The sequence below is a fragment of the Chaetodon auriga genome, chromosome 7, assembly GCF_051107435.1.
Source record: "Chaetodon auriga isolate fChaAug3 chromosome 7, fChaAug3.hap1, whole genome shotgun sequence".
Lineage (NCBI taxonomy): Eukaryota > Metazoa > Chordata > Actinopteri > Chaetodontiformes > Chaetodontidae > Chaetodon > Chaetodon auriga.
In genome coordinates, this window is record NC_135080.1 from 9,002,586 (window position 1) to 9,024,467 (window position 21,882).

General features: G+C 40.9%; 1 protein-coding gene across 1 annotated transcript in view; it reads left to right on the forward strand.

Annotated features, from left to right (window-relative positions):
- plch1 (phospholipase C, eta 1) overlaps window positions 1–21,882 on the forward strand; it is a 43,354-nt gene that overhangs the window by 16,353 nt on the left and 5,119 nt on the right. Inside the window, exons 7-22 of the mRNA XM_076735293.1 lie at window positions 2,085–2,288; window positions 3,510–3,630; window positions 6,541–6,712; window positions 8,801–8,908; window positions 10,937–11,092; window positions 11,823–11,885; window positions 13,727–13,821; window positions 15,874–15,971; window positions 16,055–16,234; window positions 17,142–17,249; window positions 18,113–18,237; window positions 18,419–18,503; window positions 20,109–20,255; window positions 20,694–20,773; window positions 20,902–20,961; window positions 21,484–21,871. Coding sequence (XP_076591408.1) covers window positions 2,085–2,288; window positions 3,510–3,630; window positions 6,541–6,712; window positions 8,801–8,908; window positions 10,937–11,092; window positions 11,823–11,885; window positions 13,727–13,821; window positions 15,874–15,971; window positions 16,055–16,234; window positions 17,142–17,249; window positions 18,113–18,237; window positions 18,419–18,503; window positions 20,109–20,255; window positions 20,694–20,773; window positions 20,902–20,961; window positions 21,484–21,871 — 2,190 coding nt within the window. The remainder of the gene's footprint in view (window positions 1–2,084; window positions 2,289–3,509; window positions 3,631–6,540; window positions 6,713–8,800; window positions 8,909–10,936; window positions 11,093–11,822; window positions 11,886–13,726; window positions 13,822–15,873; window positions 15,972–16,054; window positions 16,235–17,141; window positions 17,250–18,112; window positions 18,238–18,418; window positions 18,504–20,108; window positions 20,256–20,693; window positions 20,774–20,901; window positions 20,962–21,483; window positions 21,872–21,882) is intronic.

Here is a 21,882-nt window from a genome sequence, read left to right on the forward strand (position 1 = left end):
ATGCCTAGCTCACAATGCATTTACAAGACACCATGAATTCAAGCCAGACAAGCATGACAAGTTCATAAAAATATGTTATATGACACTGTAGAAATGAGAGAACATGCTATATAATAAGTCATCTTGCGTTTTTTCCAGGTTTTGACACAAACTTAGCAAACTTAAACGCATCAAAATGAAGCAGCCTTTCCGGTTTTGATCATCTGTGCACTGCAATATTGTTGTCGAGCCATTTCATCGAAAACTGACATCATAGCGTGTTCAGAACAAAAGAAAATGGGCCTCTGCACTTCACACAGCTTGTGAATATTTATGAATCTGCCAGCCTCAAAGATCTTTGTCTTGCAGTGAAGCGAGATGTTACATATGATTCTGGAAAACTTTTGTTTAATGTCCACATGAAAAGCACATAGTCACTTTAAAATGAAATAAATATTCAAAAGTAATTAACAAAAATAAGCACTGTTTTTATTCACCAGTTCAAGTGACGCGTGCTGTATATCAAACCTCATAAGAAAAACCTTAAACCCCGATAACGAGTGACTGAAAAGATCAAATAATGGCCGTAAACGTTTTGGCTCATTGTCTTTGGCAAGTGTTCATCTCCGAGTGTCATTTTAAGTAACGCGACATATAACTGAAGGGTGAGCTTAAGGAAGCAGAAGGAGTGAAGACTGAGGAGGGCAGCTGGGGTGAGGAAGTTGGAAGTCAGAATGAGGGGGGTGGGAAAGAGAAAATGGGACTGTGACAGAAATGAGAGGAGTGAGTATGGGGAGAGGAGATGAGAGGGAGAGGAGGAGGGGTGAGACTAATCTTGTTGTTTGAGGCATGAAGGCTAACACTGTGTGTGTCTGACTGATCAGACCAGTAGGCCTGATGTGTCGCCTGCAGGGCAGAGATGTGTGTATTTAAACAGGCATTGTGCACAGATATGACAGACGTGTACAAATGGATTCACATTCATATGTTTTTACAGTGTGATGAGCTGCAGTATTTGATCCGTGTGACTGTACACTATATTCAGTATAGTACATCGGATTCACGTCACACAGTGTACTGTTCAGATCTGGATTTAGCCATCACGGCTCCGTGACGAGATTGCACGTCCAGTCTGATCACTGACTTCCCATAGCAAAAATCTTTCCAATATTTGCATCACATTTTTCCATTTCTCCTCCCTCCTCCACATTAACGTGACCTGCTTTCGAGCTTATCTCCTGCTCTTGGTATTCCTGTCTCATTTTCATCCCTCCTATCTGGATGAAAGGATGCTTTTTTTCCCTTCTCTCCCAGTGCTCTTCATGCCATACCACCTTAAATAAAGATGGATGTGTGAAGCATATCCACCAGTGGCGTGCTTTGAAACCGCAGCGCTGTGGCTTGAAACCGCTGCGCTCTGGTTTGACTGTGCTTGTCTGTCATCCTTTGGTATTTTCCTGGAAATCAAACTGCTGATGAAGAGAGATATTGTAGCTGTCACTGTTAGGGGCTGTTAGAACGAGCATGATATGCAGGATATTCGAAAAAAACACTGGTTTCTATAAATGCATGCAATGGTTAGAATACTTAACTGTGTTGTACCGTGACCTCTGCAGCTGACTTCTTTACTTCAGCGTCTGTATATGTTAATTAACAAGGCTAAAAATCTGCAGTCATGCTAGTGGCTCTAGTGCACTTGAGATACGTTGCAAGATAAGTGAAAACTCCACCGGCCTGCTGAGTCTTAATAATTTGGACACCATAAATAGGCATAAAATTTCATCAGTGAGATGTCTTGTTGAAACTTTCCACCAAAAAACAGAATGATGACACTAGAGGAAAAATCTGAGGATCTTCAAAGTCAGCAGGATTCATTCCCTGAGCACCATGAATGAAAGTTTCATGGCAGTCCATTCAACTCTTGTTCGGATATTTGAGTCTGGATCAAAGAGGTGCACCGACCAACAGACCTGAAGCATTACCATCCACAGAACTATGCTGCCAACATGGCTGAAAACAAATGATCTCTGTGCGTCATAATCCATACAACCGAAACAAAGTTTTGATTTTAACAGATTTTCCCCACACATTTGTATTTTCTCCAGGTTTTACAAGTTTAATGCGCAGTCCGACGTGTGACATTTTCAACCCGTTGCACCATGAGGTGAACCAAGACATGGAGCAGCCCCTGTGCAATTACTTCATCGCCTCCTCTCATAACACGTACCTGACCGGAGACCAGCTCCTCTCCCACTCCAAGACCGACATGTATGCCTGGGTGCTGCAGTCCGGCTGCCGCTGCGTAGAAGGTAAACACACGTCTGCATTCATATGGACAAGGCTAATCTTCACAGTAGGAGAAGCATGGCTGGAATTAATGTAGACGTTTCAGTTTCCTGGTCCTGGACTTGTGCACGCTGGCTCACTCACACTACGACATGTCTGCTGTGAAAAAGCCATTTTTCATTGGACAAGCTGGCTTTTATGAGTCCTTGTAATTGCAACAAAGTCTCTTTCACCCTTATCAAATTGTCTCACTCTGCTTTGCGCTGCAGGTGTAATAAAACACACTGTTGGGATGTTAATGGATGTTTACAGCTTAGCAATTTGAAACATTTTCATGCCTCCACGCTGCAGATGGTCGTAGCAGCAGGCGTTATGTTTTGAGGTTGTCTGTCCATCCGTCAGTCTGTCCAATTCTCATTAACCTGACATCTCAGGAAAGCCTTGAGAAAATTTCTTCAAATTTGCCACAAGATTTTGGTGGTCCAAGGTCAGTGTGACATCACAAAACATGTTTTGGACCATAACTGAAGAATTCATGTTAATTCTGGCAAATTTTACACAAATGTCTCATAAGATAAAACGATAAAGTGATGACATTTTATCTCCAATAAGCTCAGCTTCACTGTGACATCATAATGATCTGCAAAAACACTTTTCTGGCCAGTAATCAGGAAGTTGAAGATGTATGTGAAGCATCCATGTTTAAGAATGGCACAAGCTCATTGGCTCTACTCATATTGAGCTTCAGGTGACACTAAATACCTTTTACTAAATTCAATTCCTCCAGTATATTATTAAAGATATTACATGCGTCTGGACAGAGATGGATGTAAACTGCAACTTGACTGGTCGGAGGAAGCATACAACCGCGAGGCAGCTGTTAATGTTTTTAGATAAATACATTTTGCTCTGTGTATATTTGATAATAAAATCAGAAACAGGCCCACGGATACAGACACAGTGAAACAAAATCTCACAATGCAGAATTTTGCACCTGCTATTGCTTTTATTCACACCCAGAACAATTCAGCGCCAGTGTTGAAGATGCACCAGCATGCAGAGAATGCAGAATAGCTGAGTGTAAGAGCTGGTACATTAAGTCCAGATGAAATGAACTGTCTTTCCGATTTTCGAAGATGACATGTGAACGGTGAGAGGGGACAGAAAACCGAGAACAGTAACATAATGCAGTTTTTTTTATTCATGCATCATTTCCCCGGTTTGCTTTTTTTCCCCCCCTGCAGTGGACTGTTGGGACGGTCCTGATGGAGAGCCGATGGTCCAACACGGCTACACTCTGACCTCCAAGATACCGTTCAAGCTTGTCATAGAGACCATCAATAAATATGCCTTCATAAATAACCAGTGAGTCAAAGCTCCCTATAGCATGTGTGTGTGTGTGTGTGTGATTGCATGTGAGTGTTTGTGGCATTTCATGGAAACTAGACACTTCCATTATGCCATAGGTATTGTACTGGGAGGAAATGGCCCAGAATGCCAAATTGAAATGCTGTTTTACTTATTTCTTCTCCAGTTTGTTCACACATATGAATCTGTACATTCTGTAGAGCTAATAATGTTCTTTGCTGCGACACTACCAGCACATTTCTCCCAGTGCACGCACACAGATTGTATTATTGACTGCATATTGTCCTCTTCTGTTTTGTCATGTTGCTGTAATGTCCACTATGGAGTGAGATATAAGAGTACTTCTCACGCTGCTGTGATGAAATAACTACGAGAGGTTTCCCTACAAGATTTAACAAGAAAGTTGCAACATTTAGACAGCCAGGTTTGTGTTTTCAGAGAACACTGTGATTCCTGGCAGTAATTAGCACCTATTACTGAGCCATCTGCTAAGCAGCATCTCTTCTGGCTCCCAGAGGAGCTTTGTTTGTCTCTGCTGGGTCCAACAGTACCCAAACAAAGTGGTGAATGATGCAGCTTCCTGCTGCCATATTGGCTCACTTTAAAATCTATTGCGGCTCCTTATGATTATGGCACCTGTTTTATTAAACCATTTATTCTATTCAAGGATTCAGCCAGTATTGGAGTAGATTTCATGATGTAATTAATCGAGAAACATGTATGTACATCTGGAAATGGCTTGTTGGAAAGTTTCACTGAAATTCAGTTTCTGCATCTTATTTTCTAGCTGTCAATTTCAATTTTAGCAACTGATCTGCAACTGTTATTTGTCTTAAAGGAATAGTCTTATAGGCTTTATTGCCAAGAATTAAATGATAAGATTGAGACAACTCTCAACTCTCTTTGTTTTTTGTGCAGATTAAACAAGCCATTAGTGAGCTTTAGAGGTGTCGTTGCAGATCCAGACCAGCGGTTTCCCCATTTCAGCCTCTCTATAATCTCTATAATATAATATAATATAATATAATATAATATAATATAATATAATATAATATAATATAATATAATATAATATAAACTTTATGTGTATAGCCCCTTTCATACAGGAATTGCAGATCAAAGTGCTTTACAACAAAGAAATCACATGCACTAATTGAGCGCTTCACATAGAAAAGACAGAATGGACATAAAAACAAGGCTAGAACTTTATGAAAAATAAGATGGTGAACAAAACCCCCTTGATAATGACAGTAACAGTAAGATAGAATAAAGATGCATAACAAGAGATGGAAAAAACTCCAGAGAAGAAAAAGATAAATATTGTTAAAAATAGATAACATGATTGGAAGATTTGAAGATTGTGCATCAGTAATCAGTCACAGATCAAAAGAGGGAAACATTCAATGAAACAGGGAAGCTAAAGAAAAGCACAACAACACACCTGTGTAATTTCAGAACATGGATGGAAAATTCCTGTGGAAACCCCGTTAATGGCTGCCTCTTGTAACCTCCTTTCACCTCTTTCTTATTTCATTTTTAGTTTTGACTCTATGCTATGCAGTTTAGAGCTAAATTGATAAGATGAGTAATTGATTGGTCAGTAGTTTAAATGTTAGTCATGCAGTTATTTTTCAAGCAAAAATGCCAAATATTTAACTGGTTAATCTTCTTTATTGTGTGAATTTGCTGCTTTTCTCTGTGATAGTGAGTTGAGTATGTTTGGATTTTGAAGTGTTGATATCGTGACAGCCACTTTTTTTCATTATTTTCCAGCCTTTCACTGGCCAAACAATCAATCTGTTAATTGAGAAAATAATTGGCAGATTAATGTATCATGAAAGTTATTGTTGGTGGCAGCCCAACTGCAAGCACAGCTCTTCTTTTATTTATTCATTTTGCCACTTTTCCTAAATAACTTCAGCCAGCCAGTCTTTTCGCTCCTGTGGGTAACTTGGCTAAAGATTGGTGTATTCCTCTGCAAATTAAATATAAAACCAGAAGGTTCAATGTAGCCTTCCAGAAGAAAATATTCACACCTACTAATCAGGAAATACCTTCATATGCTCATAATCTCATACCATAATAATTAGTAATCTGTAATGAAGCTGACAGCGAGAGCAGGTGAATAAATTGAACGTCCCGTGCGTTACCGCTCTCTCTCTTTTACATTCAGCTGATATTTTATCATCAGTGCCACCTGTTAATATGACTAATGGTCCCTGGGCTGTACTGAAATGGAACAAATCTTTGCTCTCTCCCACAACACACACACACACACACACACACACACACACACACACACACACACACACACACATTATACAGCTCATTGAGCTGCTGCATTGTTTCACCTGAGAGGAGCTCCTGGATGTCAGTGTCTGTATGTCAGAAAGAAATGAGTCTGGATGTTACTCTGTCTCTTTTTGTATTAGGCACAGGACCTATTTGTGAGTGTAAGACTGTGTGTGTGTGTGTGTGTGTGTGTTTGTGTGTGTGTGTGTGTGAGTCTGTGTTTTGGGGATCAGAGCTAGAGTTGAGAGCTGGGCTGCGTCCCCTGAGGGAGAGCTGTCAGTCTGACAAACCTGACATTTGAGCTGTGCTGCCGTGTGGCCACAAGTCATTTCACCTTTTCTAAATGAAAACACAGACACACAGACACACAGACACACACACACAGACACACACACAGACACACACACACACACACACACGCCATGCCACAGAGGTGTTTATGCAGCTGTACTTCCACTTTTTACCTCCTCACTGTTCTGCTGACTGGAATTGAGAAACAGAAGTTTGAGATGTGAGTCACATTTTCTAAGTAATGGCAGGTGTATATTATGGAAACCTGAATATGTATGTTGATTTTTTTTTTTTTTTTCTTTTTTTTTTTTTTTTTGCTTTCAGGTTCCCAGTAATTCTCTCCATAGAAAACCACTGTAGCATCCAACAGCAGAAAAAGATTGCTCAGTACCTGCGAGAAATCTTTGCCGACAAACTGGATGTGGGAAATCTCCTGAGCAGAGACTCCAAAACATTACCCAGTCCTCACAGCCTGAGGGGCAAGATACTCATCAAAGTAAGGACAAATCTATGGATGGATGGATGGATGGATGGATGGATGGATGGTGGGCTGTTAGAGCAAATCAAACACACGGCTCCTCTTCGTTCCTCTTACTTCAGTGAGGAAAGCGGTGTGCTTGTTATCTCTCCGTATTTGTCTTCATGTGTGTTGCTGTGGTGAGGATGGGGAGAGGGGGGAGGCACTGCAAGGCAGCTAATTAATGCCCATAAACAGAAGAGGAGAAGGAGGAAGAGGAGAAAAGGAGGGGCAAAGTATGCCATTGTTTTAATCATAGAGGGGAAAGGAGAGAAGATGCTGGAATATGATAACTGAGCCACAGATTGTTGGTTTTTGTTCTATTATAACGCACACACACACACACACACACACACAAACAGAGGCTGACAGTGACTCAGCTGGGGCTGTTAAACTATTCATTTTTTAAATTGCTGCTCATCACAGCGATTCTGCGACTGACCGCGATGAATAGATGAATATTTAAAGACACTGAAATTCCATGAAAAATATGCACCGCTAACCCGCAGAGTTTATGCAGAATTACAATCCACTTTTTATTTCTAAAATCCCCATTTATGACAAAACAGCGTTTTTGTTTTTCTAATTTGAGAGACTTAGTAGTCTTTTTTTAACTGACTAGATAGACTCAATATGATACTTTCATCAACTTAAGTCTCCACAGCTGTCACACATATTTAGTCCTCAAAACATCCCAGACACACAATCAGACTAATCTGTTTCTCCAAAGGTCTTTGGGTTAATGTTAATGCTTTTCACTTTGTTTTTGTTTACATCTGTTTCAATTAGATACATGGAGGAAGTCAAGGTGGAGGTTGGTTGTAAAAAATCAAAGGTGAAAAGTGTTTTGTTTCAACCTTTCAACCTATTATACATCTGCTAATTTTTTAAGCCAAAAGCAGTGATTAAAAGTTTGCGTTTCTGTCCATCCACACGTCACAGTTTAAAGTCTGTACGTTATCTGAAGATGGAGTCTGTCTAGCCTTCACAAGCTTGTCTCTTTGCAGCACCTACTGTTGTAGTCTCAAAAGGCAGGACAGGTGTGCAGCAAGGCGATTTGTGAAACATGGCTGACATGATCATCCTCAAAAAAAAAAGAAAAAAAAAAAAGAAAACCTGACATGTTTTTTTTTTTAATATCAGCTCTCACTTTGACGGCTTCAGACCCAGGAGATCCTTATCCACCAGCACAGTGCAGTTATTCATACAAAGAAACAGAGAGGGAGACAGAGCAAAGGCTTTCAGCATTTATTGGATTTTTGCTATAAGATCCAGATGAAATTGACTTTATCTGTAATGTGAAGAAAGCCTACATTGTTCCTTGGGAAAAGGTGCTCTGGCTTTGTCCCTCCCCCAGCCAGATATCCTAAAAAAGTGAAAGAGCATTATTGATTGTCTATAAAGCCCTTTAGTCCTCTCTAACAGATTTCCTCCATCTCTTTCCTCCCCCTCTCTGCACTCCTTTGAGAGCCTTTTACCGCTCTCCATCCCCCAGTGGAGTGAGAGGCAAGACGAGATAAAAAGAAGAAATGGCGAAAGGGTTTTTGACTGTCACCGAGAGCAGGGGACAGACGTGTGGTTGAAACGAGGGCGGTGATGTCAGTGTCACTGAAAGACTCGCTGTACTGTAGGAAGCTCAGAGCCTGGCAATGATTTTAGAAGAAGCTTAGAAAATCTTGACTCCCACTCACTCCTTCAGAATGGCTCGCTGATGGGCTTCCACTCTGCTGAAAGGGCTGCTCAGGGAGCTTCTCTCCGCAGCTGATTGTACTATTTATATGTGTGTGTGTGTATGAGTGTGTGTTTCGTGGCCTCCCCTGTGCTTATGTGTGACACACAGTATGGATCTTGAAAGACTTTAATGTGTGTATTTTTAAGCTATGTGTATAGGCTTGTGTGCAGTTACGTGAATGTCTGAGGGAAACGTATTGCATCCTGCTGTGTTATTCTTAGAGGTGCAACCTGTGTGGGCGTTCAAACGTATAAAAGCAAGGATATATGCTGCATTTAAGACATATGCATGGGTCAAACATATATTTGTCACTCTCCTCCCATCTCTTTGTCCAGGGGAAGCGTCTGCCTGCCTATCTGTCTGCAGACGCTGAGGAAGGGGAGGTGTCTGATGATGACAGCGCAGATGAAATTGAGGATGACTTCAAGCTTAAGAGCAGTAATGTAAGACTGACGAATGTTACTATAAAGATTATGTTCACACAAATATGCACAAAGAGTCAGGTTAACCCCAAGCATTTTTACATTTCAGCCATTAATTCTGATCTTTTTCTTATTTACATCGTAAGCCATTATTATTAGTTATATGTACTAAGTAACAGTGGCTCAGGATGACCTTTTCCATTTAAATCAGCGCAAAACAGAGCTAACATATCATTTTATATCGCTTCAGAGCTCTCGATCCTATTTTACTACTTGCCATTGAAACCAGAATAGCAATTTTAAATGAAACGTATCATCCAACAAATTCAAACATTTTGATCAATAAAGCAGATATTATAAATGAGAGGACGTTGCAAAACTTTGCTTTTCAACTTTGTAGTTTTACCTTTTCCTTTTGAAAAATAATCATTTCACAGCAATTTAATTGAACCTTTTCTGCCTTTTTCTGCGACTGCTGTCTGGGCTGCTTTCCTTTGTGGCTCTGTTTGTGCTTTTCTTTCACTTCTTTAACTGCGGCTTAATGAGTTCATTCAGAAAATAGGGCAGCAACAGCATCATGTCATGAAAAAATGACTTTATAGTTTAGACTGGCAGGGACTAAGGCTAAAGAAAATCCCCGTCCTCCATATACAGGGACCACAAAGAGACGTCAGATAATGGGATCTTAATGGCATTGTTGTGCTCGATATAATGACTGCAGTGATTGGGTAGTGATGCTTGTGCTTGTTAAGTTTTACATCATCATTATTGCGCTAATGTTTTGGAATAATCAATATTTAATGGTGCAGATATGATGTGAAGTCAATGTAAGCATAGAGAAAAAGAGTTTGAGTCTCATCTCTGCTTATGCTTATTGCCTGGTGCTCATTTCTTAATCCTGTTCATTTATTTCGTGGTACAGTAGTGCCAGGGTCCTCCTCACCACATTTAAAGCACAAAAGCACTCAGTTATTTTCCAGATGGTTCAGTTGTGTAACCAAGTATGGCTTCATTCTTCCACATTTAGCTGGAGGCATGAGGCTGCAGATGCCACTTTGGATGATCATCGCCATTTTAAAGGGGTGGTGGCAGGTTTCCACTGACAAGAGGTTTCATTTTTGAGCTCATTAAATCAGTATGCTTTCACAGCAGTCACCACTAATGTTGCCTAAATAGCGTGATATAGTTTAGGTCTAGTAATGATGGTAAGTGTTGCTTACACTTAAGCTGAGTGTACACAGAGCGATTTTAGAAAAGTGTTAAATTCCAGCTCCTGCTGTATGAATAAATCATCTGCAATGTAAAGAACAAAAATCACGATTGATATGCTCACAGTGTTGGTACAAAACTGACCTGAGCAGACCAATTTGGCGAAGAAAAATTCATTTGAAATCTGAGAGGCAGAAGCCGGTGAAGCACACACTCGTCAGCAACACCAACAAACTAACAAGCTATCAAAATCAGAACAAAAAATATTATCAGCAAGCTGTAGATCAGCGGCTGTTTCCTGCCAATGTTTTTCTCATACATATCAGTCATGATAGAAGGAGGAAGAAACACCAAAGAGGCATGTATACTGTTGCCACAGCTTGACCAACGTGGCCTCCATATTTTCCACCCACATGACATGCGTCGTGTCGCCATGGCACCTTTAAACACTCAACTTTAACATAGTATTGTGTATGATTGTGTATGTGTATGTATGTCGCAGATATTAAATAAACCAACACAAGTACAATGCAGGTTATAGCAGCAGAACACCAATGTAAAGTTTAAAGCATTAAACACAGTCTGTCTTGCGGATATGAAAAAACACTGAAGTAGTAACAGTCGTTGGTTTGGTTGGTCTGAAACTGCAGGTCTGACTGGGGCCAGGTTTCAGGTGCTTTGCATCAGTGAGGGTGTGTGTCCAGAACATACCACCCTCCATCATCTCCCATCCATGTTTACCCTTACATTTTTATTGAAATGACCTCCATGTGCCTCTGGCTTCCATGCCTCTGTCTTTCTCCGTCTTTGCCTTAATAAATGTCCTCTTCTTTCACACAGGGCAATGGTCACCACCAGGTAGAGTCTCACATCAGAAAGAAACTGGACTCTCTGCTGAAGGAGTCTCGGATCGGAGACAAGGAAGACAGCGACAGTTTCAGCATCCGAGCTCTGCTGCGGGCCACGCACCAGGGTCTTCAGAAGAACCTGCGGCAGGTACCACACTGAGGCAATGTGTAGAGCTGCATATGGAGCTCAGTAATACTCGTCAACAGATAGAGCAGAAAGAGAAGACAGGGGAGATAAAACTAGGTCATGGCATTAGTCATGGAGGGAACTGGAGAAAATAAGAGTAGACTCGTTACTGCACCACTCACAGGTCAAATGCATAAAACCGGTCAGTCAGCCAGCACCTCCTCAGTCCGCTCTGACAGGACGGCAATGTTCACACCTGGGTGGTGTTTCATGCAAAGTGCTTCAACACAAACCGAAAGTGATGAGAAACTAAATTTCTGCAGTGTTACTTAATATTTAATTGCCCTGCTTGTCTCTAGTGCTATTTATAGAAGCTTCAGTTTCCTGACAGCCATTTTAACGTAGTGGGTGTTGTGCATCGGGCTTTCCTATTCTCTTTATTCTCCTCCTGCTTTGTTGGTGATCCCCTTCACCTCAATGTGTCTAGAACCTTTTTTCCTCCCTCTGTCTTCTTCAGTCATTTTCCTTTCTTTTTATTATTCCTCACCCACTCTCTTCTTCAGCTGTGTTTGCTTTATTGGCTGATGTCTGTTGCAACCCCTCCAGCTCCTGAGCTTTAGGGTTTAAGTGACTCACTGGGTGCTAATGTGGTTGTTATTAGATTCACATCAGATAATCCACACTTATGAATGTAAACAAGCATGCACAATCACACATGAAGAGTCTCTGAATGTGTTCTCCTTGTCTCTAGAGCTCCAAAGGGGTTTTGAAGAAATCCCAGAGCAGATCTTTCATCACAACGCTCAAACAAAAGGTGAGAATGGAAAGAGGGGTTGCTCTCTTTTACTGTTTGTGTGAGGTCTGAAATGGCAAATTCAGGTTACTTACAGAAATTCAGGTAGTCCTCTTCATTAGACAATGGCAAATGGACATTATCAGACTTTATTATATCTACCTGACACCCCGTTAGGGCCCTGACTTACCTGAGATAACACTGCAGTACTTTTACTTGAAGAAAAAAATAGGTAAGTCCTGTTAAATCACTGATATTGGACAGAATTCTCTCATGATGGCCTTGGCTGCTGGTTTAGCATGCCCAATCAGCTGAAGGGCCACTGCAAGAGCCAACTCAAGCCAGTGGTGTTAGACACACCACAAAATCCAAGCAAAGGAGAGCAATGACATACCAATGATGCCCGATAGCCAGATTTTGGTTTGGTGTCCACTGATAGAGCAGTAAAAGACTAACTTGTTTTTTTGGAGGACTGCTAATTAACTGACGTGACAGCTGGGCTATGTGCTTTTTTTAACCTTTGGACAGAGCCAGGCAGGCTTTTTCTTTGCCTCCAGTCTTTATGCTTTAGTTTTCCCTCATATTTACCCCACAGATGTGAGAGTAATATTTATCTTCTCATTTAACCATCGGCATGAAAGCAAATTAATAAATTTCCCAAAATGGTTAAAATGTTCACTGATAAACTGACCTACTTAAAGGGAAACCACACCCTCAGACAGAGGAGCGAGGGAGCATTTGCAAGGAGATCCCATTAAACTGGCCACTGACTGTATTGTTCTGTACATTTAGAGCGTGATATGTGTGTTTAATTGAGCATCACGTATAGGAAGCAGAGAAGAAGCCTCCTCACTGTTCTCCTGTCGGTAAATCACAAAGTCACACAGAGAAAATGCATATTCAAAGCATCCTTTGTAGAGTTATGTTCAGCTTGTGGTAGGTAGAAAGATCATAATTAAGACTGCCACACTTATCTTCCAATTCCACACTGCAAATCAATGCAGTGAATGCATGTGTTATGCATATCTGAGAAACATGTAGATCTAAAGCATGTACTGTCCTTACATCCCCTGTAATGTATGTGTTTATCCTTCAGATAGCTGCTAATGGTATAGCCCATTCATTTAACAATATACTATAAGTTTGAGTGTCAATGTTGTGTGTCTGTGGTTGTTTTTGTTCCATTTTGTCTGCATTCCCTCATTTCTCAGCCTGGTTTTTTCCCACCCTGCATTTCTTCCTCTAACCATTTGCTTCTTTTCCTCTATCTCCTCCTCCGTTTACCCACTCACATCTCCTCCTCATTCTTTTTATGCCTCCCTCTTTGCATATTATGCATCCTCCCACGTATGTGTATTATATGCACGCATGCATGGGTGCTTGTAGTGTGTTGGCAAGCAGCCTAAAGACTGTAATTACTGCAACCCTCATCCTCTTCTCAACTCCACTTTAGCCCTAATAGAGACGTTCCTTCTCTTTGGGAAAAAAACGCACATTACACCAAATACACGCTTGCTGTAATTACATATGCTACACCTAGAACACCCACCAACATGCACATGCAACACTCAAACTGCTATTCCAATAACAACACTCTCTATAAATCACACAGAAACACATGCAATTTGCTAAAGACACATTATCAGTAACCCTTTTCCACTACAGAACACTTAAACTGTGAGGCTGCGTGTAGGTGGTGTCATGTGTGATGTATATTTAAAACAGTTATCAGGATTTCAGCTGAAGAGGAAGGATATGGGCACTACTTTTCTTCTTTTCAACCAGTAAGCTCAAATCTTCATTGCGGTGTAACTTGTGTGGTTGTTTATATATATTCCTGTGTGTCTATGTCCATTGTCCAGAGGCATTCCAAATCCAGGCTGTCATGCCAAAGCGTGGACAAGGAGGAGGACGGTCAGGAGAAGTCTGGGAGGGAGGCCGGAGGACAGTTCTACAGGTGACCTTTGACCTGCTTCACCACAACACTGACAACCCCTGACAACTGAGAGGTTTGATAGTTGCTAACTGCTGGGAGCACTGAACAATCCAGGGCATCAGTGGCACCAGGCAAACCATTTATTTCTCATGCATCAATGAAGGGCAGCAGGAGTGCTCGGCTACACTCGCTCTGCTCTATTGTGACTTCCTGCTCAGATCAGATTTTTCATTTTTCTAGACTTTTCACGTGTTATTTTTAAGGCAGCAGGTTTACTGACCTGACTCATGAGTGTAAAAGCCCAAAGACAGAACACCCAGGATGAATGAAATTGAGGACAAGACTAGAGGCATCACATATGGTGCCATTGTGTAGCTCTGATGGCTCATAGCAGTGCTAATTGTATTGAATTGAATTCAACTGTGACACCTTTTTTATTCTATATTTCTTGTGTTAAAATAAGCTTTCACATTAAACCCAGTCTCCTGTGACCAGTGATGGAAGAAGTATGGGATCATTTATTTAGTAAAATACCACACTGTAGAAATACTCCCTTATAAGTCAAACCATTAGGTACCCATTGTGCAGACTCAGCCTGTAAGTAAGCCATTTTTATACAGAATATTAGCTTATTATATTGTATATTATATTATTATATGATGTGTTAAAGCAACATTTGTGAAGTCTGAAACGACAAATAGTAAAATACTGCTCTTAAAATGAAGCATTGAATTCATAGGAAATAAAACACACCTTTGCACATGTTGATTCCCTCAGGGGGTTTGCTGCTCCAGCATTGGCTGGTCTGGTATGACCAGGAGCTTGCAGTGGCTATTGTTAGCTAATGATTTTAGACAGATGTTCTTATATAACTGACATTACGGCATCAGTGTGCTGACATAGACTAGCGTTAGCATATATGCAGGTGGAGATGATTTTAACTCCTTTATATACTTTAATTTATGTCAGTCTAACATATTTTCCAAACAGATTTTGATCTAATAAGTAACTAATAACTAACAGTTGTGATATAAATGTAGTGGAGTCAAAAGTACAATATTTCCCTCTGAAATGTGGTGAAGTAGAAGTAGCCAAAAATGGAAATACTCAAGTGAAGTACCTCAAAATTATACTTAATTACAGTGCTTGAATAAATGTACTTAACTGTTAACCACTGCCTATATCACTTTGAGCTTTTTGCTTGAGTTGCATGCAAAATATTCCACCTCCCTGTCTCTCCACTGACAACCTCTACTGCTGCTGTCCTCCATCTCTCCTCAAACATCTGTATGGAGTCATGAGAAACATGGTGCACTGGAGTAACATACAGATATACTACATGAGCTCTCATATCAGCGTCGAGATGCAAGTTCCATTGCTAAAAATTAGGTGTTCATCAAATTAGGACCACATCTGAAAGAGACGCAAAACACACTTCATTAATTCAGGATGTGCTTTTTCCCATTCACGTTATTATTATAAAATCAGACCGGATTCAGTGCTGAGGAGGAAAATCTAACTGCATCTGTTTTTGTCTGCAGCATGAATATTGTACAGCCCAATTCCTTATCAGTCACATTTTTTCCTTTTCTTTGTGAGTGAGCATTGGTCAGGAAGTATGGAAATTTGGCTGTGTTTTCCTCCCTCATTCTCTCTCTGTGTATAAGGTCTTTGTCTTTCTTTGTTCTTCCAGTCTCTGATCCTGGTTGCATATTCATATATACATGTCCTCGGGAACTGTCACAGCACAGATTCTGCAAGCATGTGTCTGCGGGGCTATGCGACTGACATGCACAAGCTGTCTTTGCGCGATACTTGGTGTGCATGAACGTATGTGTGTAGTTGCAGCACTGCATGCGCTCTGGTCCCCATTAAGCTTTTTGCCTTTGATGCTCTGTCCTGTGGTTTCCAAGCTGCCTCACTGATGCACAATCCTCTCTTGCCTCCTATACTTGCCAATGCAAATGCTTTAACAAATATATGACTGTGTGCATGTCTTCTTCCTTTGCCTGCCTTGTATATATTTACACTGTCTCACTCACTCTGTCCTGTCGTGCAATTGTCTGGTTTTAGGGGTGGAAGGAAGAGGAAGACAATGAAACTGAGCAGAGATCTGTCAAACCTGGTGGTGTTCACCAACTCTGTTGCCTCACAGGAGTGTCTGAATGAAGGTGAAACACCAACACACAAATAGGCTCAATTCAGTCTTTACCTTGGAGACTTTTTCTCATGCCTGCCCCATGTTTCTCTTCAGGTACTCCAGGTGACGTTCTGTCATTCAGCGAGACCAGGGCCCAGTCCCTGGTCAATCACAGAGCTGAACAATTCCTGGCTTTTAACCAGAGGCAGCTGTCACGGATTTATCCCTCAGCCTATCGCATTGACTCATCCAATTTCAACCCACAGTTTTACTGGAACGTGGGCTGTCAGTTGGGTAAGACAGCTGTCTGTCGCTTTAAGCTGGTGACCTGTATGCAGGTTTTCTGCTCATGAAAACAACAGGTGCCTTCCCTTTAGCCACATACCTGTCATTGTACAGTAATTGACACCACATACCACATGCAAACAGATTTCATCTGTGGCCTGCAAACCACACACTCTATCTACACTGATGACATCATGTAGTTTGCTAGTGGTCATGTGTGCAGATGCTTATGGGTGTGAGTGTGAACAGTAGCTCTGACAAGAAATGTGTGTGTACTGTATGTGTTCGCATGTTGTATGTAATTGAGCAAGTTCAGTTGTTGGTCTACAGTTAGGTTTGGACCAGGAGTTGATGGGGAGAAACACAAAAAAATTATAAGAAGATGAAAAAGAGTTGGAAACGAATATTTTTATCTGTGCTGAAACAAACAGCATCACGAAATGCAAGATCCAAACAATCCCTGCCTGTCCCTGCCAATTAAATATTTTCCTGTTAAATTCAGAGAGCAATATTGGCTTCTAAGACATTACTGTTCCAGGTATGCAAAAATAGAAAAAAACAGATAAACAAATGGCAAAGTCTGAGATCATCTTTGAAGCAGCTGTGATTCACTCTTTTCTTTATCTTTTCTTTTTGCATGTTTCCGTCCAAATCTGTTTCTTCTAAAGTTTCAAGGGTATAAAGACAAACTGTGTAGACAGACATGCTTAATGAATAAATGAATGAATTAATAAACTGAGAGCGACACTTGATTAATGGGAAAAACAATGACCACTAGCTTAACAAATCACACATCTTCATATGCTACATATCATTGTGTAGCATCCTCTGATCTTCACAGATTACGTAAACTACAACAATATCTGGCTAATAACACAAAAAATGAATGTTGTATGTGGATTTTTCTCTCTCTCAGTTGCTCTGAATTACCAGACAGAGGGCAGGATGATGCAGCTCAACAGAGCCAAGTTCATGGTGAATGGAGGTGCTGGCTACGTCCTCAAGCCCCCTCCCATGTGTAAAGGTACTGTACCAAACAGACTGCATACACACAAAGAAGCACAAATACATGCATACAAATCAGTGTTCGTTCATACAAATAAAAACTGATGTGTCACTAAGTTATAAGCTTAGAGACGGCACAGTTATGTGTAGGAAAGGAGCCATATTGGATGAACTGTTGACCACAGAAATACATACATCAGGTATGAGTTATTAGTGACATTATCATTGAAATCTCTTTATAATAACTCTTTTAACTAATAACATTTCACATGATAGCATACATAGTATATTCCTCTACCTGTTTGTTCCAGTGAACCTATATGATATTTTCAGGTAGTGAAATATTGAAATGCAAGGCACAAGTTTTTATTGGCACACAATTACAGGAAATAGAAATAGCATGCTATATACATTTTCCTGTAATTCAATGTGATGTAATTGCTCTCTTTAGAAACTTAAAGATCCCTGCTAGAAAGAAAGTGTCGTTAGTTTGGGGTATGTTTCTGATCCACTCTCGGCTATAAAGATGATCTCATGCCCATTATTCTCCAGTACTGTTATACAATCAAGGAGTTAGCTCCATGGGAAGCTTTGCTGCACATGTAGTTTGCTGTGCTGCTCTTAATGATGTAATGCCTATTGAAAGCGTACAAAATGTGTGCTCACTCGTAGGTTTGAATCCAACTGTAGCCACTCATGTCAACCTTATCTAATCGTTCACAGAAATGTGACAGAAATGTGTACCAGTTACTTCCACCCTTGCACATGTTGCATATAAACATACGCAAACTGGAACAAGCAGAGCCATCAGAGGACTGGACTTTAGGACTCAGTGATGACGTGAATCAAAATTCTTGCTCTGCTGTCTCTTATTCCCTCCAGGCTCCTTCAACCCATTCAGTGATGACCCGCTTCCAGCTTACCCCAAGAAGCAGCTCATTCTCAAGATCATTAGTGGGCAGCAGTTGCCCAAACCACCAGACTCCATGCTGGGAGACCGCGGAGAGGTACAAACACACCAAAACACATATACTGTGCCCAGATTCTCCTTATGTCTCTCATACACACATGAATGCTTGCACTACTGTAATGGACTACACAGAGACTGCACAGCTTGCTCTCAGCAGAAAGTGTTCAGCATCATAGAACAAAATATGATTAATGTTATTGTCCTCTCTCCTTTATCAGATTATTGATCCATTTGTTGAAGTGGAGATCATCGGTCTGCCAGTTGACTGCTGCAAGGAACAGACACGAGTTGTGGATGACAATGGTTAGACACACACAGAGCAATCTGAACAGCATCACAGTACTGCACACTCACTGAACCACTGAAGAATCATTTAACTGGTCATCTAGCACAACAGAAAATTACTTAAATGTACAATCAAATGAGAATCTCAAAACAAGGTGGCTCTTAGTGATGAGCCTACAGAAAATGGTCACCTGAATCTGCAGCGCTGCATTGTGGGGCTTTACAGTTGAGTTCCAGATCACTGTTTAGCTGTCTGGACTACAGCTTTACGGTTTTGATTCACTCTCATTGTTTTTATACTGTTGTTTTTGGCCGCAGCAGGCAGCTGTTTTCAGTAAAAGAAAGCTCTAAAAGCCCACTTTAAGCAACCTGCTCAGCACCAAACAGCAGGCAGTTTTAGGAACTACTTTAATATTTTTACAGCTATATTATCTTGATGTACAGTTGTAGCATCGCCCCTTCTTCACGTCCTAGCTGCTACATTTTTTTTTACTTCCAACAGATGACTGACTAGTTCCTGCTGGTAGTTTAGACAAATGGAACTATAGTAGAGATGAACAGATTTCTTCCACTTTAGCATGTTTGCATGTTACTGTATTTTCAGGATAGGCTTTTTTCAAAACAGACCTTTTGACTTGTCACAGTTGGAAATCATTTAGTGACTCATGGCTGAATTTCATTGAACTGCCTCTGAATAGAACTGAGCCATTGTCAATGTTACTAGGAACACCTGAGCTTTTCCTAAATGTCTGCTGTGAAAAGGGTCTATTGATAAAACACGTCATTGATTAGGGAAAAGCAAACTACTATGCAGACTTTTTATTCATAGATCATGACATGAGGTTCTGTTGCAGCTCTCTGTTGACAGTTTGAACATTTAGTTGAAAAATATCCAGTCCAATTAATCCATATTTTAGGGCTCTGATACATTGCAGATCTCTGTGTCCAGGACTGGATAAACAGGTCGATCATATCTCTGCCATTTCCTGACTTATTTCTTTAAGTTTTATAATGCCTTGATATTATGTTATGACATTTTCATTGCTGTACTGCAACAATGCAAACTCTTACTAATCCTCTCGCCTTATTTTTTATACTATATTACTGCACTGTTTTACATTGTTTTTGCATTTTATGTTTTTTTATCCTCTGACATGCACAATATGCATATCCACTGCGCATAGTCAAACATTTTGCACCTATGGCACACAAACAAAAGCAAATACAATCTGATGACATCTCTCCTCTGTGAACTTATTAATTAATAACTATTGACAGTTTGAGCTGTGGTGCACTGCCAGGATCAAAAGTCAGTTTAATTAATTAGAGGCACAAAGGAAGTATTATGATGGGGTCTGTTGGTGCCACCCCTAACTTGTCTCCGTAGATGAGGGCATCTGGCAGGGGCAGTGGAGTAACCTCCTCTGGGAAAGGTTATGGAGCCCTGAGAGCTCAACAGTATTATAAGATTACTGTGCAGGCTATTGATCCATGAAATACTTAATTTGGCATATCATTACAACCAGCTCCATCTTTTCTGGTGTTTTGGATATCCATCCTTAATGAGATACTAATGAAACAGATCTTAATTATAATGAGCATGTATGTGTGTATATTCCTCAGGTTTTAATCCAGTATGGGAAGAGACTCTGAATTTTACACTTCATATGGCTGAGGTGGTTTTGGTGCGCTTCCTTGTGTGGGACCATGACCCAATCGGACGGGACTTTATTGGTCAACGGACTGTTGCTTTCAGCAGCCTGATGCCTGGTCAGTGCAGAATTCCTCAGTATTTTCAGCTTTATCTGAGAAAATGATCTTTCTGTGTGTTAGTGACATGAACTTAAGAGGGGCGCAGTTTGTCTGTGTAAGTTAGAATCATTACAGTTCTGCTATTTAACACAAACAGACAGACCCCACACTCATACACATAATTTCCCCCATAGCTTTGGCAGTGGTGTGGCTATGGGGCACATTATCTTCTGTCTAGTGGAGCATGATTTGCTTGTTTTGTAAAGTAAAAGACCTGTGGCTTGGCAGGTTATTTTTGTTGTCTACATCCATCCAGTTGTCCCTGAACCCCTGATGCCCGCCCCTCAGGGAACTGCTGCACAGCCACCACTCTGATGACAGCCGTTATATTTCCTTGACTCACTTCATCACTCACTCTCTCACTCACATGCTTTCTCCCTCCTTCTCTACCAACAGGTTACAGACATGTTTACTTGGAGGGGCTGACTGAGGCTTCCATCTTTGTGCATGTGTCAGTACATGATGTTTATGGGAAAGTAAGTGCTGTATAGTACTAGTATTTGTTGTAGAGTTCCCCTGTGAGCTTCTTTTGTCAACTGAGATTATATTTTGGTAAGGTAAACAAAAAAAAAGTTCAAGCTCCTTCAATCCTTTGTCTTTCTAGTGGAGCCCTCTAGTCCTGAACCCCAGCTTTACCATAATGCACTTTCTAGGATCTAACAAGGTATCCTGATGCCCGAGGCTCTGTGTGGTGCTGCATGAAATAGTAATGCATGATGCAAAAGTGCAGTTTGTCTTCAGCTGTATCTTCAATGACGTGTTTGTGTGTGACATTAAACTTCTGAGTCATACAGCTCGCTTATAAGGTCATTTTTATTCAACTGTGGTTGTCTCATTCTCAACAAAGATGGAATAATATGCAATGTGCATGCATAATCCAGAAAGGCTTCTTGCATATTGTTTGTCATGGTAAGGGGTAAGGGTGCCATCTAGAGGCAATGCATATAACAACATGCAATTGTTGCATTTTGCTTTTAACTGTGTTCAGTACATGGCATATCTTTTCATTGTTTTCATGAAAACTAACTCTTTAACTTTACTTTTTTGTGTGAAAAATTTGTGTTCAGTCTACATCAGCAGTCACTGCATGTTGATTGATCATGTGTGAAGCACATGTTCTCTCCTCTTTGTTGAAATCATTTTTCCCCTTCTTATATCCTTTCTGTCCTGTTCGACCTGCCCTCAGGGTCACCAGCTGCGAGGTATCCGGGGTTTGTTCAACCGTTCTTCCAAGTCTTCTGTGGATACAAACTCCAGTGGCCTTCGGAAACGCTCCATCAGTGATCACCTCCTGCGGCGCACAGCTAGTGCCCCAGCAAAGGGACGGAAGAAGACCAAGATGGCACTCTCGGAGTCAGTGGCTTCTATATCAGACCAAAAGAACAGCACAGGTGCAGGAGAAGGAGCCGAGGGCATGTCAGGAAAGGAAGGTGGGGTGGAGAGGCGTCTCCAACCCCGAGCCCCCCTCACCCACAGACCTATCTCCATGCCCTTAGACAGGCTTCTGCAAGGGCAGCTATCTCTCTGCTCCCCAGACAAGGAACAGCATGACATGGGTGCAGACTCTGTCATTGGTGGGTATTTT